Source organism: Catharus ustulatus, chromosome 3 (assembly GCF_009819885.2).
Source record: "Catharus ustulatus isolate bCatUst1 chromosome 3, bCatUst1.pri.v2, whole genome shotgun sequence".
Taxonomy (NCBI): Eukaryota; Metazoa; Chordata; class Aves; order Passeriformes; family Turdidae; genus Catharus; species Catharus ustulatus.
In genome coordinates this window covers 98515484-98536859 of record NC_046223.1, presented here as the reverse complement: position 1 = coordinate 98536859, position 21376 = coordinate 98515484, and the positions used below count along the sequence as shown (strand labels likewise).

General features: G+C 37.7%; 1 protein-coding gene across 3 annotated transcripts in view; it reads left to right on the top strand.

Annotated features, from left to right (window-relative positions):
* Nucleotides 1-13013, top strand: part of FBXO25 (F-box protein 25) — a 30661-nt gene extending 17648 nt beyond the window's left edge. For 2 of the 3 annotated variants that reach the window (XM_033055829.2, XM_033055831.2), the window contains 4 exons: nucleotides 709-893; nucleotides 2783-2965; nucleotides 5085-5228; nucleotides 11840-13013. In XM_033055829.2, coding sequence (XP_032911720.1) covers nucleotides 709-893; nucleotides 2783-2965; nucleotides 5085-5228; nucleotides 11840-11929 — 602 coding nt within the window. In that variant the 3' untranslated portion in view covers nucleotides 11930-13013. Of the gene's footprint in view, nucleotides 1-708; nucleotides 894-2782; nucleotides 2966-5084; nucleotides 5229-9296; nucleotides 9324-11839 lie in introns of all 3 variants that reach the window. The other variant, XM_033055828.2, reaches the window with a different exon arrangement.
* The last annotated feature ends 8363 nt before the right edge of the window (nucleotides 13014-21376 follow it).

The following is a 21376-nucleotide window of genomic DNA, read 5'->3' as shown; positions in this document are numbered from 1 at the left end:
TAAGAGCTAAGGATTTGTAATCTTTGTTCAGATTTAATTGCTGTAACTAAGCTATCAACTAATTTTTTTGTTGTTAGTTTTATTACCATTTTTGCATTGTAAGATGTAGCAATAGCATACTTAATTAGTGCCAGGTTTGATACTTCCCATCCCATGATTGCAGTAAGTTATTTTCTCTTAGTTATTGAATAAAGTCTATTGAAACAGATTGGTGAAATTAAGTGACATTTAGTTTCTATTCACAAACCATTGGTTACTGTTAAATTACACTCTTCACAAAATGTGAAAGCTTTTAGGTTAATAAAATGTTTGGGTTTAAGTTTGCGTGATATACTGAGATTCAAAAAGCATACATTTTGATTATTTTAAGAAAAAGACAGTACATTTTACTGATTTTTTTTCTGGTAACCACACTAAATGGACATATTATGCTGTTCACTTTGAACTGAAGAAATTGGATTTATAGCTACCTGTTTAGCATTAAGTTTATTAAATGCATAGCATGAATTTTTGTATCAAATTTGCCTGTGAAAATGTGTATTATTGATCTTGTGCATAAGGAATAGCACCAATGAATGTCATGGTGGGAATTAGGGAAGTTATTTGTAAACAAACAATTGCGTTTAAATTAACTCATCTAAAAAATGTATTGATTAGCTTGGTTTACTCTGTCAACCAAAATTGTATTTGGTTTCTTTTGTTTTCCAGTTATGGAGGACCAATATAATCCAAGATTGATCAAAGATCTTCTGCAGGATCTGAGCTCTACTCTCTGTATTCTGATTAGGGGAGTAGGAAAATCTGTGTTGGTAGGCAACATCAATATTTGGATTTGCCGATTAGAAACTATCCTTCTGTGGCAACAACAACTGAAAAATCTTCAGATGAACAAGGTATATTATTAAATCATATTAATTAATATTTGGGGGAGGAGAATTATGTTGACTATTGTATGAGGATTTGTAAGTGAACCAAGTTTCAAATACCTTTTAAGCAGTTTTACTTTTGTTTTATAAAGAGGTAATGTGAAATTAACTCATTGGCACCAACTTAATTTTCTAATATTTTAATAGCTTTTCTCTAATAAAAACTGCTACAGTGTCTGTACTGCTGCTTTGTAGTAGAGATGTATAGATGGAATTGATTTTCCCACTCAAATAAGTTAAAAAAAAAATTGTCTACTTTTTTGGATAGACATGGGGGAAAAGCCCCAATTACAGTTCAAAAATAAATTTTCTACAGCTGAAAAAATAAAAATCTAAAAGACATTTTGGAGGTGTATCAACTCGAGTATCAATTCTACAGATTTATTCATTAGCACAGTGCTTTTGTAAAAAAAAAAAAAAAAAGATAATTACTTCAACATCTGGATTCTCCTCATGTGTCTGTGGTCAAAGTATGTGGTATGCACTGTTCCAGGGTTTTACAGTGGAAACTTCTGATGATAAGCAAACAATTTTTTTTAATCTGGCTGGGTTACTCCTAGAAGAAATGCTGTAAGATATTGCTCATTGTAGTCATACAAGTATTTTATCTATTGTCTTTCAGCTATGAAAGTTTGAAATTGTCCTTTTCTGTGTGAGCTGGTTATCTGAATAAACCAGCTACTTTTGGAATAGAAAGAAGAAATGAGAAACCTCATCTCAGCAGTTCTCATGTGCCAGGCAGCCACTGTACAGACACTTCCGAGACAGTGCAGTTACTGCTGTGCTTGTTTCCTTCCAGTGTGACACTTCCCTTGGAGCTGTTTTACACTGGCTGAAGTAGCCCATGAGAAATGTTGTGTCTGTAGTGCTCACATATTCATTCCTCAGCAGAGGACAGCCCCAGCAGTGTTCATACCAGATGATTCTATGGAAAGTCTGGTCTATAAGCAAGGTGAATGAAACAGAAGTGTGAGCCCGTGGGTGCAGAGCTGCTGTACTGCCACCACCTTGTGACAGGGCAGCTCTGCTCCCTGGGGCTGTGTCCTGGTTTAGGGCAAATTTGGGAGGAAAAGGCTGCCCATGCTCCCTCCCTGCCAGCTGGGACACTGCCTCCAGCTTGCTGGGCCTCTGCCACCTGGCACTATGGGCTCCAGCTTTAGTCCCGTAGGAGCTGTGCTGTAGCTTACACCACTACAGTTCAGAGGTGTGCACTCTTAATGAAAACTCTCAGTTCTCTTATCTGTCACCTCTGCAGATCTTCTTATTTATAAATGAGGGGGAACTTTCTCTAGACTTCAGAAATTATCCTGCTCTCTTCTGCCTCTGACTTCCAAAATGCTATTATTTTGTATATCTGATCTTCAGTCCTGTATTCTGTATTCTGTTCTGTACTCTAGTTGTCTTCAGGCAGTTGACGTGTGTTTGGTTTGTTAATAAAAATTGAGAAACTGTGGTAATCCAACAAGTTAGAAATAATTGGTTCATGGCTTTCTTATAGTTAAGGCTTTAGCACATGAGACATGGAATTGACTATAATATAGTTTTCAAGACTGCATAACATTTTGATAAGTGTTTCAAAAATTATTTTAAATTTAAGTAATGGATTTAATGTTTATTTTAACAGTAGGAAAACTATGAGTTAAAGAGTTTTTATAGTAGTGTTGTTGCTTCTTCTGTACCATTAGTCATTTAAATTTTCAACAGCAGTTAGAGAATAATTGTAGTCACGCATTAACTGTATATTTTACTCAATGATTTAAAAAAAAAACTAAACTAAGACCTAAAAGTAAAGAATCTTGTTTGTACTTTATACTGTCATGTTTTTGTAGCTAAAAGTCTTCAACTCTTATTTCCAGCAAGTCAACAATGGACTTACGCTTAGCGATCTCCCTCTCCATATGCTGAATAACATCTTATACAGGTTCTCTGATGGCTGGGACATTATTACTCTGGGTCAAGTGACCCCAACTTTGTACATGCTTAGTGAAGACAGACAGTTGTGGAAAAAACTCTGCCAGTACCATTTTGCAGAAAAGCAGGTAATAAACTCTGTTATTTGTACACATGTCACCTTTTTTGATATCCTATATTAATAATGGTGCATGAACTTGCCCTTTTTGAGATAAGTGTATCGTTGTGCAGTAATTGTGACTATTCTCTGTATCTGGGGCTTGATTCCTCCTAAGTATTGCATTCAGTGTGTCTCTGAGTTTAGGATAACTACCAGGCTGTTTCCTTGCATTCACTTTTAAAAATAATGCAAGGAAACAGCCCAGTAGTTATCCTAAGCATCCAGTATATCACAGATATAATGAATGCAATATTTAGGAGGAATCAAGCCCCAAATACAGAGAATACTCTTAATTACTGCATGATGATTGCAAGATGGTATTTTTTAAAAAACTGCCTCACCAGTGTTGTAGAGGATGCCTCTGAAGTAGAGCTTGCCTTATCAACTAAGGTAGGCAGACAGGTTGCTCAAACTTTTAAGCTACATACAAATTCTGGAAAAGCCAATTTGAATTTTTCTAAGACAAGAACAAATGCTTTGAAATTAATAACAGAAACAGTCCTGTCACTTCCTCATAAAGAGCATTAAATTAATGTGGGAATGACTCTAGAACTGTCTTTATTTTCTGTCGTTAATAAATGCCGAGGAAAAATCAGACTAGGTGAAAATAAACCTAAGAAAATAGAAGGTACCTCATCAGAGCTGGAGGAAGAACTTCTGAAACCTAGTACATTCTGTACTGGAGGAAGCCAAAGTGCCTATTCTTAAATCTGGCAGGTTGAATTTGCTTGGTGACTACCAGATTAAGTATTATTGTAATGGGGGAGACAGCTCAATTAACTCATGCACCATTGACCCAAATAAGATTTTTTTTTTTTTTTGTGAGATGAAAGGTTTTAGAATTAACTGTAGAAAAACTAGACAGACAAAAGCAAACTGAAAACCCATCTTCAGAAGCAGCCCAGAAGAATTCAAGGTGAAGCTACAAGGATAACAAATTTAAGCTTATGTAGCAATTGAGTGGATTTTAAGGGTAGATGAGGTAAGCTCTATTGAACAATGACAAAACTGTTTAAAGAGGAACTTTTTATATTAGGGTAATGCAGGGAAAATGATCCTTAAGGGTTTCAGTGAAACTAGCTGTCCCTGTGCCCCATAAAGTACTCTTGTACACAGTGTTTCCAATGTGTTCCTGAATGTTCACATTCAATTTCTTATTATTATCTAATTATATTCCCATATCAAATTCTGCTTCTTCTCTTTAAAAGAGTACTGGCTTAATATGCCACAGAATCACGTTAGGTTGCTTTTTCTGTCCTCTGCAATGCGTTTGTTGAGCCAACCATGAAAACAAAATTGATATCTGAAGAGCACTTTTGGAAAAAATGAGAGCCATTATGAAACAAAGTGAAGTGTAGCTGAAATCAAAAAGGCAGTGCTATTCTCTCCCCATTCAGAAATTGTCTTCTGAATGAAGAAAGCCCTCAATGTATTAGCATTAATCCACACTAAGTGGAACAGAAGTCTTTTATAATGCATACTTAATAAACGTGTCTGTCTGAGGCTGGGGAGAAATAGCTGTTGTGCAGCAGCTAATCTTTATATGCAGATTAGGTCCTCAAGAAATGCATCAATCACTAATTATTGCTATCCTAGAAAGATCACAACCAGTTGTGAAAAATAAACGTTTATATGCTTTTAAAATTAAAGGAAGATCTTTATTTGAATCCATAATGCTTTAGCAGAAAGCCACTATCCATAATGCACAATCATGTTTTTAAATCTCATTCCTGAGTGGTTTGGGTTTTTTTAAAGGATAAAATTAATTGCTTACAGCTCTAAATACTGTTTTGTTAAACGCTTCTTGACTATAATTAGAATAATTTTGAGACAGTAGAATTAGATCAGCTGTGTATGGCCTAGTTTTTCCTGGCAAATATGCACTCTCCTATTTTTAGTCTTTGCCTTCCATCTTTTTGTGGCCACATCTCTCTCACTGCTTTGCAGAGATGTATGATGTCATAATATTGACTTCAAAGAATTCTAGTTACAAAACTTCAGTTTAACTGTCTTCCCTCCACCTTCCCCTGTCCTTCACCTGAATTGACTACAACAGTTTTAAAGGAAGATATTAATTTTATGTCTAGTTTTGTAGGCATTTGATTCCGTCAGAGAAAGGTCACATTGACTGGAAGCTGATGTACTTTGCACTTCAGAAATATTACCCAATAAAGGAACAGTATGGGGACACCTTGCATTTCTGTCGACACTGTAGTATTCTCTTTTGGAAGGTAAGAGCTTTGAAATAGATAATCAGAAATAAGTTCAAACAGCTACTGGTGATCATCTGCAAGGAAAAATATTAAGGTCATCTTACCAGCTTTCTCATGTGAAAGGTGGTTGGATAACTAATATCTAACTTTAAAATAATATATAAAACTTCCATATAAAATATGTATTAAATTCTAAAGTTGATCTCAATCTTGCCTTCTTATTTCTTGATATCTGATAACCTCAATACTTAGAATTGCAATGAAAAGTGCCACGTGGAAAGAGTTAATCTGTCTACTTTTATTAATTTCATCCTATGGAAAGTTGTGAGATCCTAGTCTAAAGTTAGTATTTTTAATGATGCCATGGTAATCAATATATGTCTAATGAGAAAAAATTATTATTTTTTCCTACCACATTGATGTGGAGCTCTGTATTTTTATATTTTTGCTTCTGTCCCGTGTGAAGCTTGGATGAATGTTTAAAACTTCAGAGTGTGTTTTGCCCTGGTTTTGAGGTTTACCATGAAGCATATGTTGTCTTACAGGATGATTTTAATTTCGGTAGGGCATTCTCTTCTTTAACGTGTGTGATTACATAATCCTGCTTTTACTGTGTTGCACTGTAACAGAGCCTTCTAGATAGTGAGACTTCTTTAATTTTACAGCTGAAAAATCAGATATGGGTAGTATTAAGTGGGCAGCAAAGAGCAAGAAATGCTTGAGAATTCTTGGAATACACTCATTTCTCATATTCTAATTAACATAAAATTAGTTGCTCTTGTGTCATCTTTCTGTGATTTTTAGAAGTTGTATGTCAATGTGAGGCTTTTTAATTTTCCTTTTAAAACCCCAGGCTATTTAGCAGGATAAGCTAAATCCTCCTAGAAATAGCATGTTCCTTCATCATGTTATCTTGAAGTTGAGTACTTTTGATATCATGGAAGCCCTTCCAGGTACTAATGTTTTGCAAAATTAGTAGTAGGAAAGCAGGTATCCAGAATTGGCTTCTACTGTGAAAAGCCTGGGTATTTTCTGAAGGATCTGTGTCAATAAGGACTAAGAACTTTCATTACAGTGGAATAAGTCTTTAGCATGTAGCTCAATATGCAGGGTAAAGCCTCTCTTTGAAAGGGGAAATTTCAAAGGTAAGTGCTCAGGTGCATTTAGATGGGCATTTCTGGTATCCAGATTTCTCTATTGTCTGCCTGCACTCTGTAAAGTTAATGCTTTCTACACAAAATTTCCCTAATTTTCATCTTAGTATAATTGAAAGTGCAAGTCTCTAATATTAAGAACTACTTTAAATGTGTTTGGAATTAAATATTTAACTTTGGAGATGGTGTGACAGTAAGAGGCAGGTTACAGTAGAATTCCACTAGTACATGGAATACAGTAGTATTCCATTGGTAGGTTGTAGTAGTCAAGGTGACAAGATACCTGTTCCAATCTACTGCTGGAATAACAGGGCTTGTTTTGGACTTTTAAATTCTTTGAAACACATCACAGGAAGTTCTAAAGGTAGTTTGCATTGATGAGCTTTACCTCCTAGATCACCATTTCAGTCCTGACTGCCTCATCCTAGAAATTTGAGCAGGTCTTAAAGTGACAGTGCAGTTATAGATTGGTTGTGTGCTTCTGCACAAAAATACTGGAGCAGGTGTTTGGGATGGGCTGTTTTAACAAGAGCAGTCAGCAGGTTGAGGAAAGCCATAATCCCTTTTCATGGAGCACTCATTAGACCATCTGGGATACTGCAGCCAGTGAGGTCACAGCACAACAAAGATACTGATAAACTGGATGAAGTTCAGGTGAGGGTCATTTAATCAGGGAGGCTGGAGGACTTGCCCTGTGAGGAGTGGCTGGAGAAGACTGCTCCAGGGGGACATAAGAGCCTGCCATGAGGTCACCCAAGCAAAGGAACAGTTTGACCATAGAGCTGATGCAGTTTCCATCCTTGGATGTGATCAGGAACTGACTGGATAAAGCTCAGAGCAGCCAGGTGTGATCTCTCAGCTTAGCCTGCTTTGAGCAGGAGGCTGGGCTAGAGACCTCCTCAGGTGCCTCCCAGCCTGATCATTCTATGAGCCTTCATTGCAGTATTCTATCTCTAGTTCTTGGCATCTAAGCCTCGTCTCTGTCTTAAAATAAATGATGATCAGGCTGAAATAGATTCTTAAATGAATTGGTTTATGCATAATTGGCACTCTTATTAGCAGGCACAAGTTAACTATTCATCTGAAATACTGTCCCTCTTTTTAAAGGGCAATGTGGGTCAAATAGTGCTGGTCACTCAGTTATATGGAGAAAAAGATAGTGCTCTTGTGTCTATATTCTTTCCCAAGCTTGCTAAAGAGAGGTGAGAAGTAAAGCATAGGTGAGGGGCAAAGGGACAGGAGGTACTTTTTTAATTCTAGATAAATCCTGTGCTAGGCAAAAATATTTCTTAATCAGAAATTTTTTCAAATTGACAATTTATTCAACTTTCAGTATCATACTTGATTAGAAAGATTGTTAAATTAAATATGCATATGAGTGCTTGACATACAATTGTCTATAATGCATAGCAATAAAAACCCAAAATAAAGCAAAAAACCAAAAAAAAAATACTACTACCCAATTCAAACTTTAAAGGAGGAAATCACAGTTACTTTACAGAGGAAAAGTAGCAAGTGTTTGAATCTTGAAACAAATGGAAGCACTGTATTCTTCAGATAGCTGATAATATGTAAAAATTTTGTTTCTTCTTTTAATGGTATAATTCAGAAGTCAGACAAATTTTGTTTCTAAGGTCATTCAGAGGAGCTTCAGGCAGAGCTGAAGACTTCTTCATAAGGCATCTTTTTATTTTTCTTTCTTCATTAAAGAACAAAGCAAAACATTGGAATAGTTGCAGAGGAAAAAAGTACTAAAGTGATCAGGACCTGAAGAAGACTAGGAATGAATAATTTCTCTAAACTCAGCTGTGTTGAAGCTAACAAGGAATGTGACTGCTCTCCATAAATTGTTTTTGGAGACAGAGAAGTGGTGCATAAGCATGAGACCACTTACGGAAATTATTTACACTAAGGGACATCCTTGATGCAAGCAAATTGTAGTTTTGAGTAAGCATGCTGAGAGTTAGGATTTTCTAAGAACCAAAGGCAGAAGGGTCTGAAATAGCACAAAAGCACAGGCCTAGCTAGTGATGAGAAGAATTTTCAGCAATTTATGAAATTGATAATATAATGTAATTGCTGACAATGTGAAAGGCTACATACAGGAAATTCTTGGAGCCCTCTGTTTTGTGTTGTTTTCGAAGGTGGCTTTGCAAAAGAAGGGACTGATGGCTGCTGAATTGAATTACCTATTGAACTGTTAAAGTAGGGAAATGGCTTTTCACTTTTTCAGTATGCTATAATAATCATAGTGGGTTTTTAACAAGTCTTTAGGAATTTTTCAGGAAGAGGCATTTGTATTCCTTGTACTTGTCTAAAATCTGTAACCAAAGTAAATCTATATATAGCATGTAGGAGCCTCCTAAGTTCTTTGTTGGAAGTACAGTGACTTTTGTATTCTTCTGTGTTAGGAGGGAGTCATAAGAAAATTTGCATATCAAATGTCTGTTTTCAAAGTGACTTCTTGCTAAAGGATTTATCCATGATGAAACTGAAAAAACACATAATTTCAGTAGTTCAAAAGTAATGACTAATTATTTTGCAATGCCTCTGAGTTCTTTCATGTATATTATTTCTTCTGTTCCACTAGGCACCATTGCAATTGTGGCACATTCTTTTATTTTCTTTTCTTTTTCCTATTTGCTTACTTAGTAGAACTTTTCAGTTATCTTATGGCCACAGAAGCTGAAATACCTTTTCTTCCGTCAGTTTCCAGGGCTTTATGAAAACAGAGTAATCACTTCGCATAACACTTGGTTTTAGTCTTCTTGTAACTTGGGCTGATTTTGGTTCTCACAAAGCTACTTGTGATTCACCACAAGAATAAAAGACTTTTTCTAAATGGCTTATGAACCTTTGCTTAAACAAACCTTAACTCTGCTTCTTTTACTTTATGGCTCTCCTTCCTGCTTCCTTCTTCACGATCTCAAAGGACTACCACCTTGCTTTGTTACTCCAGGTATTTCCTGCGTCTCGTCTGTTTTCATTGCTGACTGTTCCGCAGTGTCAAAGTGAATAATGTGTTCCTTTCTAATCGTCTGGTGCTCTTTGTTTTGATTTTTGTTTCTGCACATCAGTTTAGCAGCAGGAATAGTTTGTTTCTTTTTCCCTTTTAGATAAAGGGAGTGATGACTTCCCATCTCAGTTTTTCATCATTTTGTTTTTTATTATTGCTGTATTTCCTCTGAATGCCAGTTAAACTAGGAGCCATAATTCAGTTTCTAATGAGCATAGGTGTCATTGAAATCAGACAGATTTTGCTAAGAAATAGGTTTCTCTGCACTCAGGGTTATTATAAACTGTTTTCTGCATTCCCTGATGTATTTAATTCAGTACTTAAATCTAAAGAGTAACATGTACCTCAGATAACTTTCATACAAAGGTACTAAAATTGATTTTATTGCACTTGGAACGCTGTAGTTGTATTTACTTTTATGGAGAATTTCTCTGAAAAGAAATTCCCCAAAACCGGCTGCATGTCACTTGAGATAGTCAAGGGAAGCAATTATATTGTTGCCTTCTGAATGAAGCAATGGTGAAAATACTTATACAGACCTTCCTAATGTCTAGCTATGCTAAGTTTTGAGGAAAACAACTACATTTGCCAGTAAATACTCCTCTTGGGGAATCCTATTCTTATTTTGAAAGAAGTGTGCTTTAGCTTTGAAACATTGAAATCAAATTATTTTAACACTTTATTAAACGTAATTAAAATGAAAATGTATTTCTCTTGAAATGAGGAATGCTCATAATTGCAAGAAAGTTGTGATTCTTCTTTTCAGTCCTCATCACTTTTTTAACTGTTAAATTTATGGTGCTTTCAATAACTAAAAACAGGAATAACTGTTTATCTGAGATTTTTACTGCACCAGTAATTCCTGACTGGGTAGAACTTTCAAAAGTGTTTTTATAATGATGTGCAGAGAAAGCAGCATATTACAAACTCAGTCTAAAATATTCAAGAGTACAAGTAAGCACTAAAAGAGGATAAACCCTACCTTGTTTCCCAGAATTATAATTCTGATGGTGTTTTTTTTCCTGGAAACTAGGAATGTAATGACATGACATTGACAAGGCAATGCTAGAGAAGGTAATAGTCCATCAGCAACTACCTTTAAATGTTTTCTGGTGTGGTGCAGTTCTTCCTTGCAGATGTCATCTCAAGAGGAAGGTGTTACGTTGAACACTTCTTAGGTCTTGGTCATCTGTTCTTTCTCATCTGCAGATTCCCCCAGTAGGCAGCTCTTCCTGTGTGTCTTTTTTTATGTGTGTGTTTGTCTTTCCCTCTGTGTCATGAATCTAACAACTGTTTCTCAGGTGGTGTTAAGGCAGTTATTAAAAAGAGGAGGATGATGAGGTGATTCCACCTGGTGTATTCTTGTAGTCTTCCATAGACTTAACAGAAAAACACAGATAATAAATCTATCAAGTAACAATATTCACTGGAAAAGCTGTGCTGTATTTAGAATGTTTTTCACCTGGGTGCTGCAAAGACTTTGGGTGGGAATGTGGCAGTGAAAAAAAATCACTCAGAGGTTCTTTCCTTCTATTAACTGAATTGCATGTAATTTTATTTCCTATGGAAACAAAAGCAATGAAGACCATAGTAGTCTGTCATCTATTTGTCATGTATTTATCTAGTTTTCTTGCCTTACATGGTGCATTTACCAACATTGGTGGAAAAGGGACAGACACTCCTTAAAGTCTGGTGAGGACACTTCTGAGCCTTACAACAACACTGGGAAGTTGTTTAACTTCTCCTATTGAGTTGTCTGGGAACTTCTTGTCATTACACCTCTGCATTTCCCTCATTTAGGGGGCTTTAATAAGATGTAAAAAAACTTTTTGGTTCATAGAGGAATTTGAATTTTAAATAATTAGACAGTTCTGCTGAGATCAAATTTCTGTAAGAGGAAAGAAAGCACTGCAGGCTTAGTGAATTTGTAATGACAAAGCCTTTCCACCCTGCCTAGCTTCTCTATTCCTACCTTGCCTAGGTGCCAACTTTTGTTTTAAGGCAGCTCTTTCATTTCCCTTGGGGGAAAGGTAGGAGTGAAAGACGAAAGAAAGACTGGGGGAAAATGTACCAAGGTAGAAAAGTTTTTAAGACTGGGAATTCAAACACACCTCAGGTTTTTTGAGGAAGTAACTGCTGTCCATCATTTTCAAAGCAAGGGACTAATTTTCCCCCAAAGCAATAGATGACTTCGGGTTTTGATTAAACAAATAATTTAGGTTCAACAAAGCAGGAGGCTTTTCCCCTTTTTGTTATGCTTATAATGGATAACGGAAGATTATGCTGTTTCAAGGGCTCCAACTCAGATTCTGGTTTTGGTAGAAGGAGAGAATTATTCTTGGGTTTGGTGGTGGTGTTGTTGTTTTAGTTTTTTTGTTTGTTTGTTTTACCTACATTGAGGGCAGAGGGAGACTGAATATGGAAAGAGAACTTACTTATTTTTCTTCTTAATTTTTCAGGATACAGGACATCCCTGCACAGCCAGTGATCCAAACACCTGTCTCATGCCAGTATCTCCTCAGCATTTCATTGATCTCTTTAAATTTTGAGATGTTCAGTAGCTGTTCTCCCGTGTTTGTGGCCATTTTTGTGAAGAGTCAGGCAGGATGTGTTATGCTTTTTGTGCAATATATTTAAGTGTAATGTTTTACTGTAGTTTAAAAAAATATATGGGGGAGATTATCAGAGAGGTTCATTTGACATATTGCTTTTTTGCAGAATAGAGAGGAGGAAAGGAGAAACATTAAGAAAATTTCGTTGTCAGGAAATCTCCAGTGGACTTTTTTTCAAGTCCAAGAAAGACCACTTTAATCTCAACTTCAAATCCACGCTTTTGACGCCTTAATAGTTGGATAAAATTATGTAGAGGAGTTTTGAAAATTTCATGGAATAATTAAACTACTCTTGCAGGGACCAAAGGAGGGATATTTTTGTTAATCCTTCTTTCTATAAGCCATGGTTTTCAAAACACCTCCATGTAATTTGCACTATTATAAAGAATAGGCCAATATTCTCTTAGACTCTTAAGAAGGTGGCATTAATTATTATGAGCTAGTGAGTAAAGTATAACTGTGGTTATATCTGCTGTTGAACCTATATGAATGAAGGAAATGAACCAATTTTTGTACATACGTTATGCAAAAATATTTATTTTTCTTAAGGACTTTATAAAACATTTAACCTAACTTAGCACATCTTGCAGAACTTGTGACACCAATCTGGGGCTACTGGAAATCTTTCTGATGGTAGCTACAGCCTTCATTTATACTGTTTGGAAAGCCTACAAGTGCAACTGCATTAATTCATCTTCTAAGAAGAAGACATTATTGAAATTGAATGAGGATGCAGTTGCTTGTTTCTAGACTGGTACAGTGGCAGAACACTATGCTACCAACTGGGGTTCTAACCTGACAGGCTATGGGAAACACTGAAAGTCGGTCTGAGCTGGAGCACCTTCTGCCAAGTTAATCAGATGATAAATTCTCCAGGAAGCTGTTTTGTTCTATCCTGTAGAATAAAATTAGTTGCTTGGCTTAAGCAGGTAAAGGAGAAATTATGGAAGTTTTGGGTTTGTCAATGAAATTTAACAATATGTAATGTACAGAAAAAATAAATCATGTACCATATTCTGCACTTGCTAGTTGTGAATTCAGTTTTGTACAGTGTAATAAATCATGTTTTTATCTGTTATTCCTGGAACCCTCTGGTGCATAGAGATGAATCAATTTGAATTTTGTAAGATCTTTCTGTAAATTGTTGTCTGTAGTAATTGGTAATGGAATGAGAAGCATACAAGCAGTCCTGGTGCTATTGCTTTACAGTAGTTTGGTGTATTAGCCCTTTTGTTAATAGGCTGCACAAGAAGAGGAGAATATTTATGTCCTCAAAAATAGTTTTATGTTAACCTAAATCTTGGTAATTGAATTGCTGATTTTTGTGGATTTTTCAATACAGGGTTTTGTGGAATTTTTTTTTTCTTTAGTTCAGATGTCAGCTGTGGCAATAGTAATGGTCAAGTATGGCTCCAAGGACCTCCATTCTTATTCCTGTTCATTCAGAGTAGTGCTGCAAGCCTTGCTTTCCCACCAAGCACTGCTGCAGCCACTGGATCTGTGGCTGCCCTTCTTTAACAACCATTTGTACCCCATTTATTTAATTCCTGTAACAGCTGAGATGCTTTCCTGTCTCTGTGACCTCAGTAACCCTGACAGTAGCTGGTGATGGCTCACATCCACAAATCACTCCTTTATCATGGTTACAGTTTTGCTACCCTGCATAAAACTTCTGTAAATATATGGATTGTTTCTTTGAGGGCTTGAAAGAAAGGGTTTAAGGCCAGCATTTGGTTTAATGCTGCTGTGACCTCTTCCCCCTTGTGCTGAAGGCCTCTGCTGAGGGACTCTGCAGAACCACCTCTCCTGCAGACAGAGGGCAAAGCTCTTGCACTGTGACCACAGAGCTGCCCAGCACTGAAAAGACAAATAAGGTGACAGCTGGGGAAAGGAATTAAGAGAGCTGAGAGGAAACCTCTCTCTTAGCCACTGAATTGAGGAGAGAGAAATGACTTTAAGGTCTTATAAGCCATTTTAAGACCAGTTTGGAAAAAATCAGTATCTGTAATAACTAATTTTCTGTTCTCTTAAAAATCTCAGGAGACAACAGTCAGGCTTACTCTCCCTTTCCGTTTCACTACTGGTTGTCTTGCTCTTTCTTCAGTAGCGAAAAAACCTTTGACAGGCTGAAGGTTAAGTTCTGAGATTTATTCTTGTGTGTGGATATCCACTTAGGATGACCAGGGTGTCCCATTGGTCTGAGATGGCAGGAGCTAAGATGAAAAGAAGCAGGACTCTGCCTTGTATTGAAGAGAATTCATTCTACTCTCACAGGATAGATGCTCCAGTTATCTCCTTTTCTTTATACCTTGATCATCTTTATGACCCTTCACTGGACTCCCTGCAGTAGGGCCATGTAGCCCATTAACCTTATTTGTGTCAAGGGCACATTGCTTGGCTCATGTTCAGGTTGGTGCCCACCAGGTGCCCCAAGGCCAGTATGGTGGTTTTTTAAACATTTCTTCTAGGGAAAAGAAAAAAAAGGCAGAAGAAGAGATGTGCACAGAGTCGCAGAGAAGCATTTCAATTCAGGACTCTTTCTTTAGGAAATCTTAAACACTGAGTGCAGAAGCACATTGTTATAAGTTTTTAACAATGGCAAAACGGAGCTTTGGGAGCAGTTCCACGAACTTGTTAAGTATTTAGTGAATACATTGCTTAGACTAGGCAAATAAGAGCTTGATTAAGAGTGACTAGTTGATGTGCAGTCCTTGGATGCATACGAAAGTAAGTTTCAATTGTGTTACTTAGGCAAAAAAGCTAAGTAGTGATTTTGGTTATAGAGTTGGTGGTATTTGAGTTTTTGTGTTGTTCTGTTGAATTTTTTTATTCAGTCACATGAAGACTGGGGAAAGGATTTCATCTTTAGGACAACAATACATCACCTGAAGCACAGAACATATTTTGACAGCCTGAATTCATCTCCTTTTCCTTTATTCCACCACTTTCTTGTGTAACCTAAAGCACTGTAACCATGAGAAGGGTTACGCCTTAATGTGAAACCTCTGCTTTTTGGGCTCCTGTGTGCTGCTATACCAAGAGGAAAGGCAGGCACTCTCCCCTTCATCAGAAAGGGTGCTTTGAAATGTGTTCTAAATCTCTGCAGCAGAGGTTTCTTTTGCTCCACAGCTTTTGTCCCCAAACCTGGATCTCCTTATATACAGATTTTCAAGTGGCAATGGTAGGAAATCATGTTTCAACTGTGGCCCCTCCATTATCACTTCCCAATCCTGGGTGATTTGGCTTTTAGTGAATTCAAGTCCTGAGAACAACAGTTCAAAGGCAATTACAACATTCTCAACCATTATCCACAAAGAGCTTGAAATTACAATTTTGAAAAACAAGATTTCCCTTCCACTTCCCCAGTCCCTGCCTCCCAAACTGTTTCTGAGAAACTCCTGGCCTTTTTTATTACATTCACTCCCAATAGTTTTGTTTACCTATTTCTGGGAAAAGACCTCTGCCATGGACCTTCTCCAAGAGCACTGTGTGAGCCTTTTTTCTTGGATGTCAGACAGGACTGAGCCTCTTACCTGGAAAAAAACAGGAGTGGGACCTTGCCCCCTGTTCCCCATCCCCAAGAAATGCATTAAGTAGCTTTAGGAAAAGGAAGAAGCTGAACTTCAGGAAAACACCAAGCTCAAACCAAGAGTTCTCCACTAGGACTAACATTAAAAGACTAGTGCCCCTTTTGCAGTTCAGAAGGCAGAAGCAATAAGGGCTAGCAGGAACGAGCGGGTGGGATGGGGAACAGTAGCATGTTTTGGATTTCATGGTGCACAAGTTAGCATATGTACAGCTCCATCATTGGCAAAGAACTTAAAGGAAGGCTAGACCCTTGCTTGAATTGGCAGATAGACAGATACCTGCATTAAATAAATCACTATCAAATGTTTGGAGACAGTTGTTAAATTAGAATTCAGAATATTGAAACATTAGCTAATTATACTATTTGCTTGTCTTATTTTTATACTTTCATCTGCAAGGCTCAGGTCCAATCCCCCAAAGACACTGGAACATAATTCTCAGCAAACATTCCTACCAAGTTCAGTAGGATGAGGGTTACCTTGAGTACTTAAAATATCTCTACTGCAGGACATGACAGATAAGTGGATCAGATGAGAGGTGAGAGTAAGGGTGGATTTCCTTCTTTTGATTCCCACTGGCCATCCTCTGTGCCACACAGAAGCCTGTCCTACCCCTCAGACATACTGGCAGTGCTTAATTCCTGCAGGTTTATGTATACAGTCTTCTACAAATATGAAAAAAACATGGTCAGTTTTGATATTTGCTGCACTTTGCGGTCATTGTGCCTTTAGCTGAAAGTTTTTCTAACAATATTCAAGGCCTACAACAACAGCCACCACTTAATTCTGAAATTTACTTACTTGATTTTTATATGCTCTTCCCACTTGAATGCTATTTTTCTGTAGTATTTATAGCAAAAAAAATGGAAGAATAATTTGTTTGCTGAAGTCAGTTATTGTTCCCTCATAATGCTCAGCTCTAGGACAAAGTTCTGCATGATGAGAGCACTTCTTCCCATTGCTCTCTTAGGCACAGCCATTATTCTGAGCCCTATTCCTACTGGAAACTTTTAAAGCTGCAAACCTGCACTCCCTTCTGAACTCATTGGTATCCCTTTAGAACTTGGTGAATTTATAAAAGCAATGCTTTGGCAGCATTTACACTAGAAATGCTCAACCATAATGCAGCAGCTCCTGCAGCTGCATGTCCCAGGCTGCAGTTCTGCTTTTTCCTTACACAGCTGCACAGTGCAGAGCTTGATCCTGTGCCCTCTGCGCCCTGCCCTGCTCTCACACAAGCCTGAACATGTTTAAGCAGCCACTGGGCAGAAGTGAGACCACCACTAACAGGATGGGTGTTGCTCAGTAGTTCAGTAGATTAATCCTACCCCCACTTAAGCTCTTGCTGAAAGCTCCCCATAGGCCTTCTGCACATCCTGTGTTTCTTCTGCTGCCTGCAATCACCTTCTACATTTTTCATCAACTAAGTTTAATTTATAGGCATAGTAGTATGGAAGAGATCTGGAGAAGTATTTGCTGCAAGACGAAGAGCACTGATGCTACAAACAGAATGTGCTGTTTGTACCTGGGCACAGGGGATGTTTTCAGTTGCTCATCAAAAGCCAAAAGTCCTGGTCTTGAATAGGGACACCATGAAAAAAGATGAGGAAAAAGGACGAGACTTATGTTAGTTCTGAATCTCTAAGACCAAAGCCCTGGCCTAATAGTAAATATTGGCACTAACATTGGTAGGAACATTCCCAGATGTTCTGGACTCCTCCTTACAGTGTGCTTCATTCCTTGGTGCCAGACCATCAGCTACTTCCCTAGTCTTGCAAACCCTTTCCAGAGCATCCAGTTCTCCCTGAGCAGCTCAGGAGCTCAGATCCTGCACTGTGGCTGCAGCTGCTGCTCACCCTGGCCCCAATGGTTTGGCTCTCAGGCAGGGAGCACTGATGCAGCCATGCTGTGCAGATGGGTTATTGCACTTCAGGATTAGTTTATAAAATCAAAAAAAGAGCATGTATATTTTTCATTAAGTGTCTAACTTCCAAAATAACCCTGTGTGCAGAATTACTCTATCTGTAGTATGACTTCTGGGAATCTTGTGCTTCATCCCATCAAACAATGGTTTACTTCCTAATGGGAAGTGATGCTTGACTTGTTTTCCTTTTTTTTGTCCTATCAAATGTTGGTTGCCAAGTTTCTGTCCAAATGCTCAAAAGATAAACGTTACAGGCACTACCTAAACTGAAGGCATTTTAGCCTTAAAGGGAAGTGTTGGTCATGAGAGAAACACCAAAGAGTGGGTCTTCATGTAATCAGGACGTCTTTGCATGTGTGACCCCTCCTAAAAAGCTAACAGACTACAAGTACAGAAATAAAACAAATCAAAAAATAATTAATATTAATCATCTTGCACATTAGAAAGCTTTAGCAGAAAAAAATAATTTGCCAGGTACAGTGCTTGGTGTCAGGATACATTGGTCTCCCCTCCTTTCTCCAGCACAAACACACACACCACAGTGTTTCCTCCACCCCTCAAATACCAGAAGAATTTAGCAGTGTAACCTTGTAGAGAATCCAAGACTCCTGGACAAACAAGATGTTCAAGACCACAGCATTTGGGGGTTTCAAGGAAAAAGGTACAAGATAAAAAAGGCCAAAAGACATTGCTAATTTATAGGAATATCAAATCTGATACATTTTACTATACAATCTCAATTAAACCAGCCAATTCTCTGAAAAAATACTTAAACTCAACTGTTCAGTGTCCTCAGTACAAGGGGCTGGAGCAAAAATCACAGAAAGCAAAATATCACATTATTATTTTCAGAAGTGGACAAACCAATCTCAGAAAACACAGCTGTGAACTTTTCTATGCAAACAATAATTTTTCTTTTCCAGTAGTAAACTCAACAGTTCAAAATGTGTTATTAAGCCTCCAGTAGTGTTATTTGGGTCTCAAGAGCAAAAAAAAAATTTAAATGCGACCCAAGCTTTTACCATATTGTTATGGCCTCAAAAAGAAGATTCTCACCTTCTTGCATGTTTCAGTAATTGCTGGACACAGAATAAGCAAAATTTCTTCCCAAGTAGAGAGTAGGTATTTTTCATTACCAGTGGTAACAGTCAGCAGATATCATGTGAAAAAAACCATCTCCCCACACTATCATATACTTCATATAAATTCCTATTTTTTATATTCATTTTTTGTTGTTTTCATACTCTCTATTTCTTTGTAACTATAGAAGCAGCATTTTTTTCTGCTGTGATGCTGGTGGCACTTAAAATGAATAGAACTCTCTCCTTTTTTATTTCTAAACTGGCTGTTTTGCCTATATGTTTGATTCCCTGTCTTGTAAGGTACAAACCAGTCATGCTACAAGAAATTTTTGGGACTGACAGTATCTAATGATACACAACTTTGCCAACTGTCACTGGTGATAAGTCTTTTAGGAAATTACTTTTCTTCTTCACAGTACTGGTTTTATTTCCCAGATACAAAGTAGCAGGCACTCAGAGGAAAATAATCAAACAAACCAACACAAATTAGAACAAACAGTTTGGATATGCAAGAAACACCTAAATCACATGCACGTTCATGTTTTCATGTTGCACATGACCTACAGTTTCATCATCCAAGACTCCCATACAATAACGAGCATTTTGAAAAGTTTCAGAAATTGAGACAGATGCCAGGCCAAGTTCACCTGGGCTATATCTATGCTCAAAATTTGACAGGCTCCTTGTCTCCTCGGGGTCTGGAAATGCAGGTCCTTCCACTTCCTTTCACCTGCCTAGCTGTGCATCTAACCTGCCTGTGTCTGAGGCATCTCAATACAGCCTTTTATTTCCCCCCCTAAGAATATAACTTGTATGAATGAAATTTTCTGGTTTAGCTACTTCACACACTGGCAAGAAACATCTTGCCTAAATGTTCCCTGCTGAGTCTGTGTAGACAACCACAAAGCCAGCAGACTGAGTGGAAGAATGAGAGACTGACAATAAACTTCCTTCTGCAGCTGCTCACTGAAAGCAGTGGCTGCTCCTCACGTGTCACAGGCCAGGCCACACAGGTCTGACCTTGTTATGGGGCCAGCGCGTGCAAAAGTGTTTCATGTCCTCCACTCTACACATAGCTGGGAAATCTTTCAGGAAAAGAATGCTGCTCTGCCCAAGCTTTCACAACAGCCAGTAAGTTAAAAAAAAACCCCCAAAAAACCATAAACAAACAAAAACCAAACAACCCCCACAATATTTTAAACCAAAAAGTACCAATAAAGCAAAATATTTTTAGTTTGTTGAAACAAATGAATTCTTGCCACTGTAAAAGCAGTGTGTGGTGCTTTAAATCTAGGATGCTGCAAGTTCCAAGATGGCACAATTCACAGTTTGGGCAAACATTGCTATCACTTCCTTGGCTATGCTCTACAATGATGCAAGTAACATCACAGAATCACAGAATCAGCTGAGTTGGAAAGGACCCACAAGGACCCCTGAGTCCAGTTCCTCTCCCCACACAGCACCATCTCTAAGACTCACCCCATGTACCTGAGGGCACTGTCCAAATGCTCCTTGAGCTCTGTCAGGCTGGTGCTGTGACCACTGCCCTGGGGAGCTGTTCCAGAGCCTGACCACCCTCTGGGAGAAGAACCTTTTCCTGATATCCAACCTAAACCTCCCTTGGCACAGCTTCAGGCCATTCCCTCAGGTCCTGTCACTGTCAGCACAGAGCAGAGATCAGAGCCTGCCCCTCCTCTTCCCCTCACAAGAAGCTGTAACTGCAGTGAGGTCTCCCCTCAGTCTCCTCCAGGCTGAACAGACCCAGTGCCCTCAGCTGTTTCTCACAGGGCTTCCCCTAAAGGCCCTTCACCATTTTTATGGCCCTCCTTTGGACATTTTCTAATAGCTTAATTATCTTTCTTATATTGTGGGAGCCAAAACTGTCCAAGCAAATCTAAACATATTTACAAGACAAACAAAGTGGGACTAAAAAAAGACAAAGAATAAGGCATTTCAGTTCAAACTAAATCTTTATTCATATGGAAAATACTACTTTTCTTTTTGCAATAAAGATGCTAATAAATAAAAATACTCGGAAAGAACTTTGCTCAGAGCTAAGTGACTAGTAACAGCCACACAAAGCTTTTAATTCCCGTTAAAACCACGCCAACGATCATGCAGATTGGCTACGAGAAAGCAATATAAACTATATTTTATTTTGTGCAATCTTATCGTACAATCTTAATGCTACCTTCTTCTAAAACATTTCACATAGACTGAAAAGCAATTTCAAAACAAATATAAGGGACATATTCTACACTTATTCTACATATGGAGCCGTGTATAGCTTAAGTTCATAACATTTAATGTAGTTAAGCATCTAACAAAGGTAAAAGATGAAAGGACCACATTCTGAAAATTCAGACACATTTATAAACATGAGAGAAAGAAAACTCACACCAGCGAGTTCTCAACAGACAAATACAGTATTAAAGCATAACAATAAATTATAATAAATTTAAGAATGTTGAACCTTAAAATGTTTTTTTTTTTCTGAGGAAATATCACTTTAAAAGCACACCAAAACTTTCAGCACTAAGAGTGAAACTGGAATTTTACATATCTCAAATTCCCACTTTTGTTTTATAATAGGCTTCAGATTTGTCAGCATACATCTTTACCATACATCTAAAAACAAATTGAAAAAGGTTGCAGTTAAGCTGTGCATCAAACACATCATCAAGGTGAGAAACAGGCACTTGACAGTATAATGTGCAAGGCAAAACCCTTACTGGTCACAGTATAAATAGTTTCTTCAGGAGTGAAATTAAAAGTTCTCAGTCCATCTTTG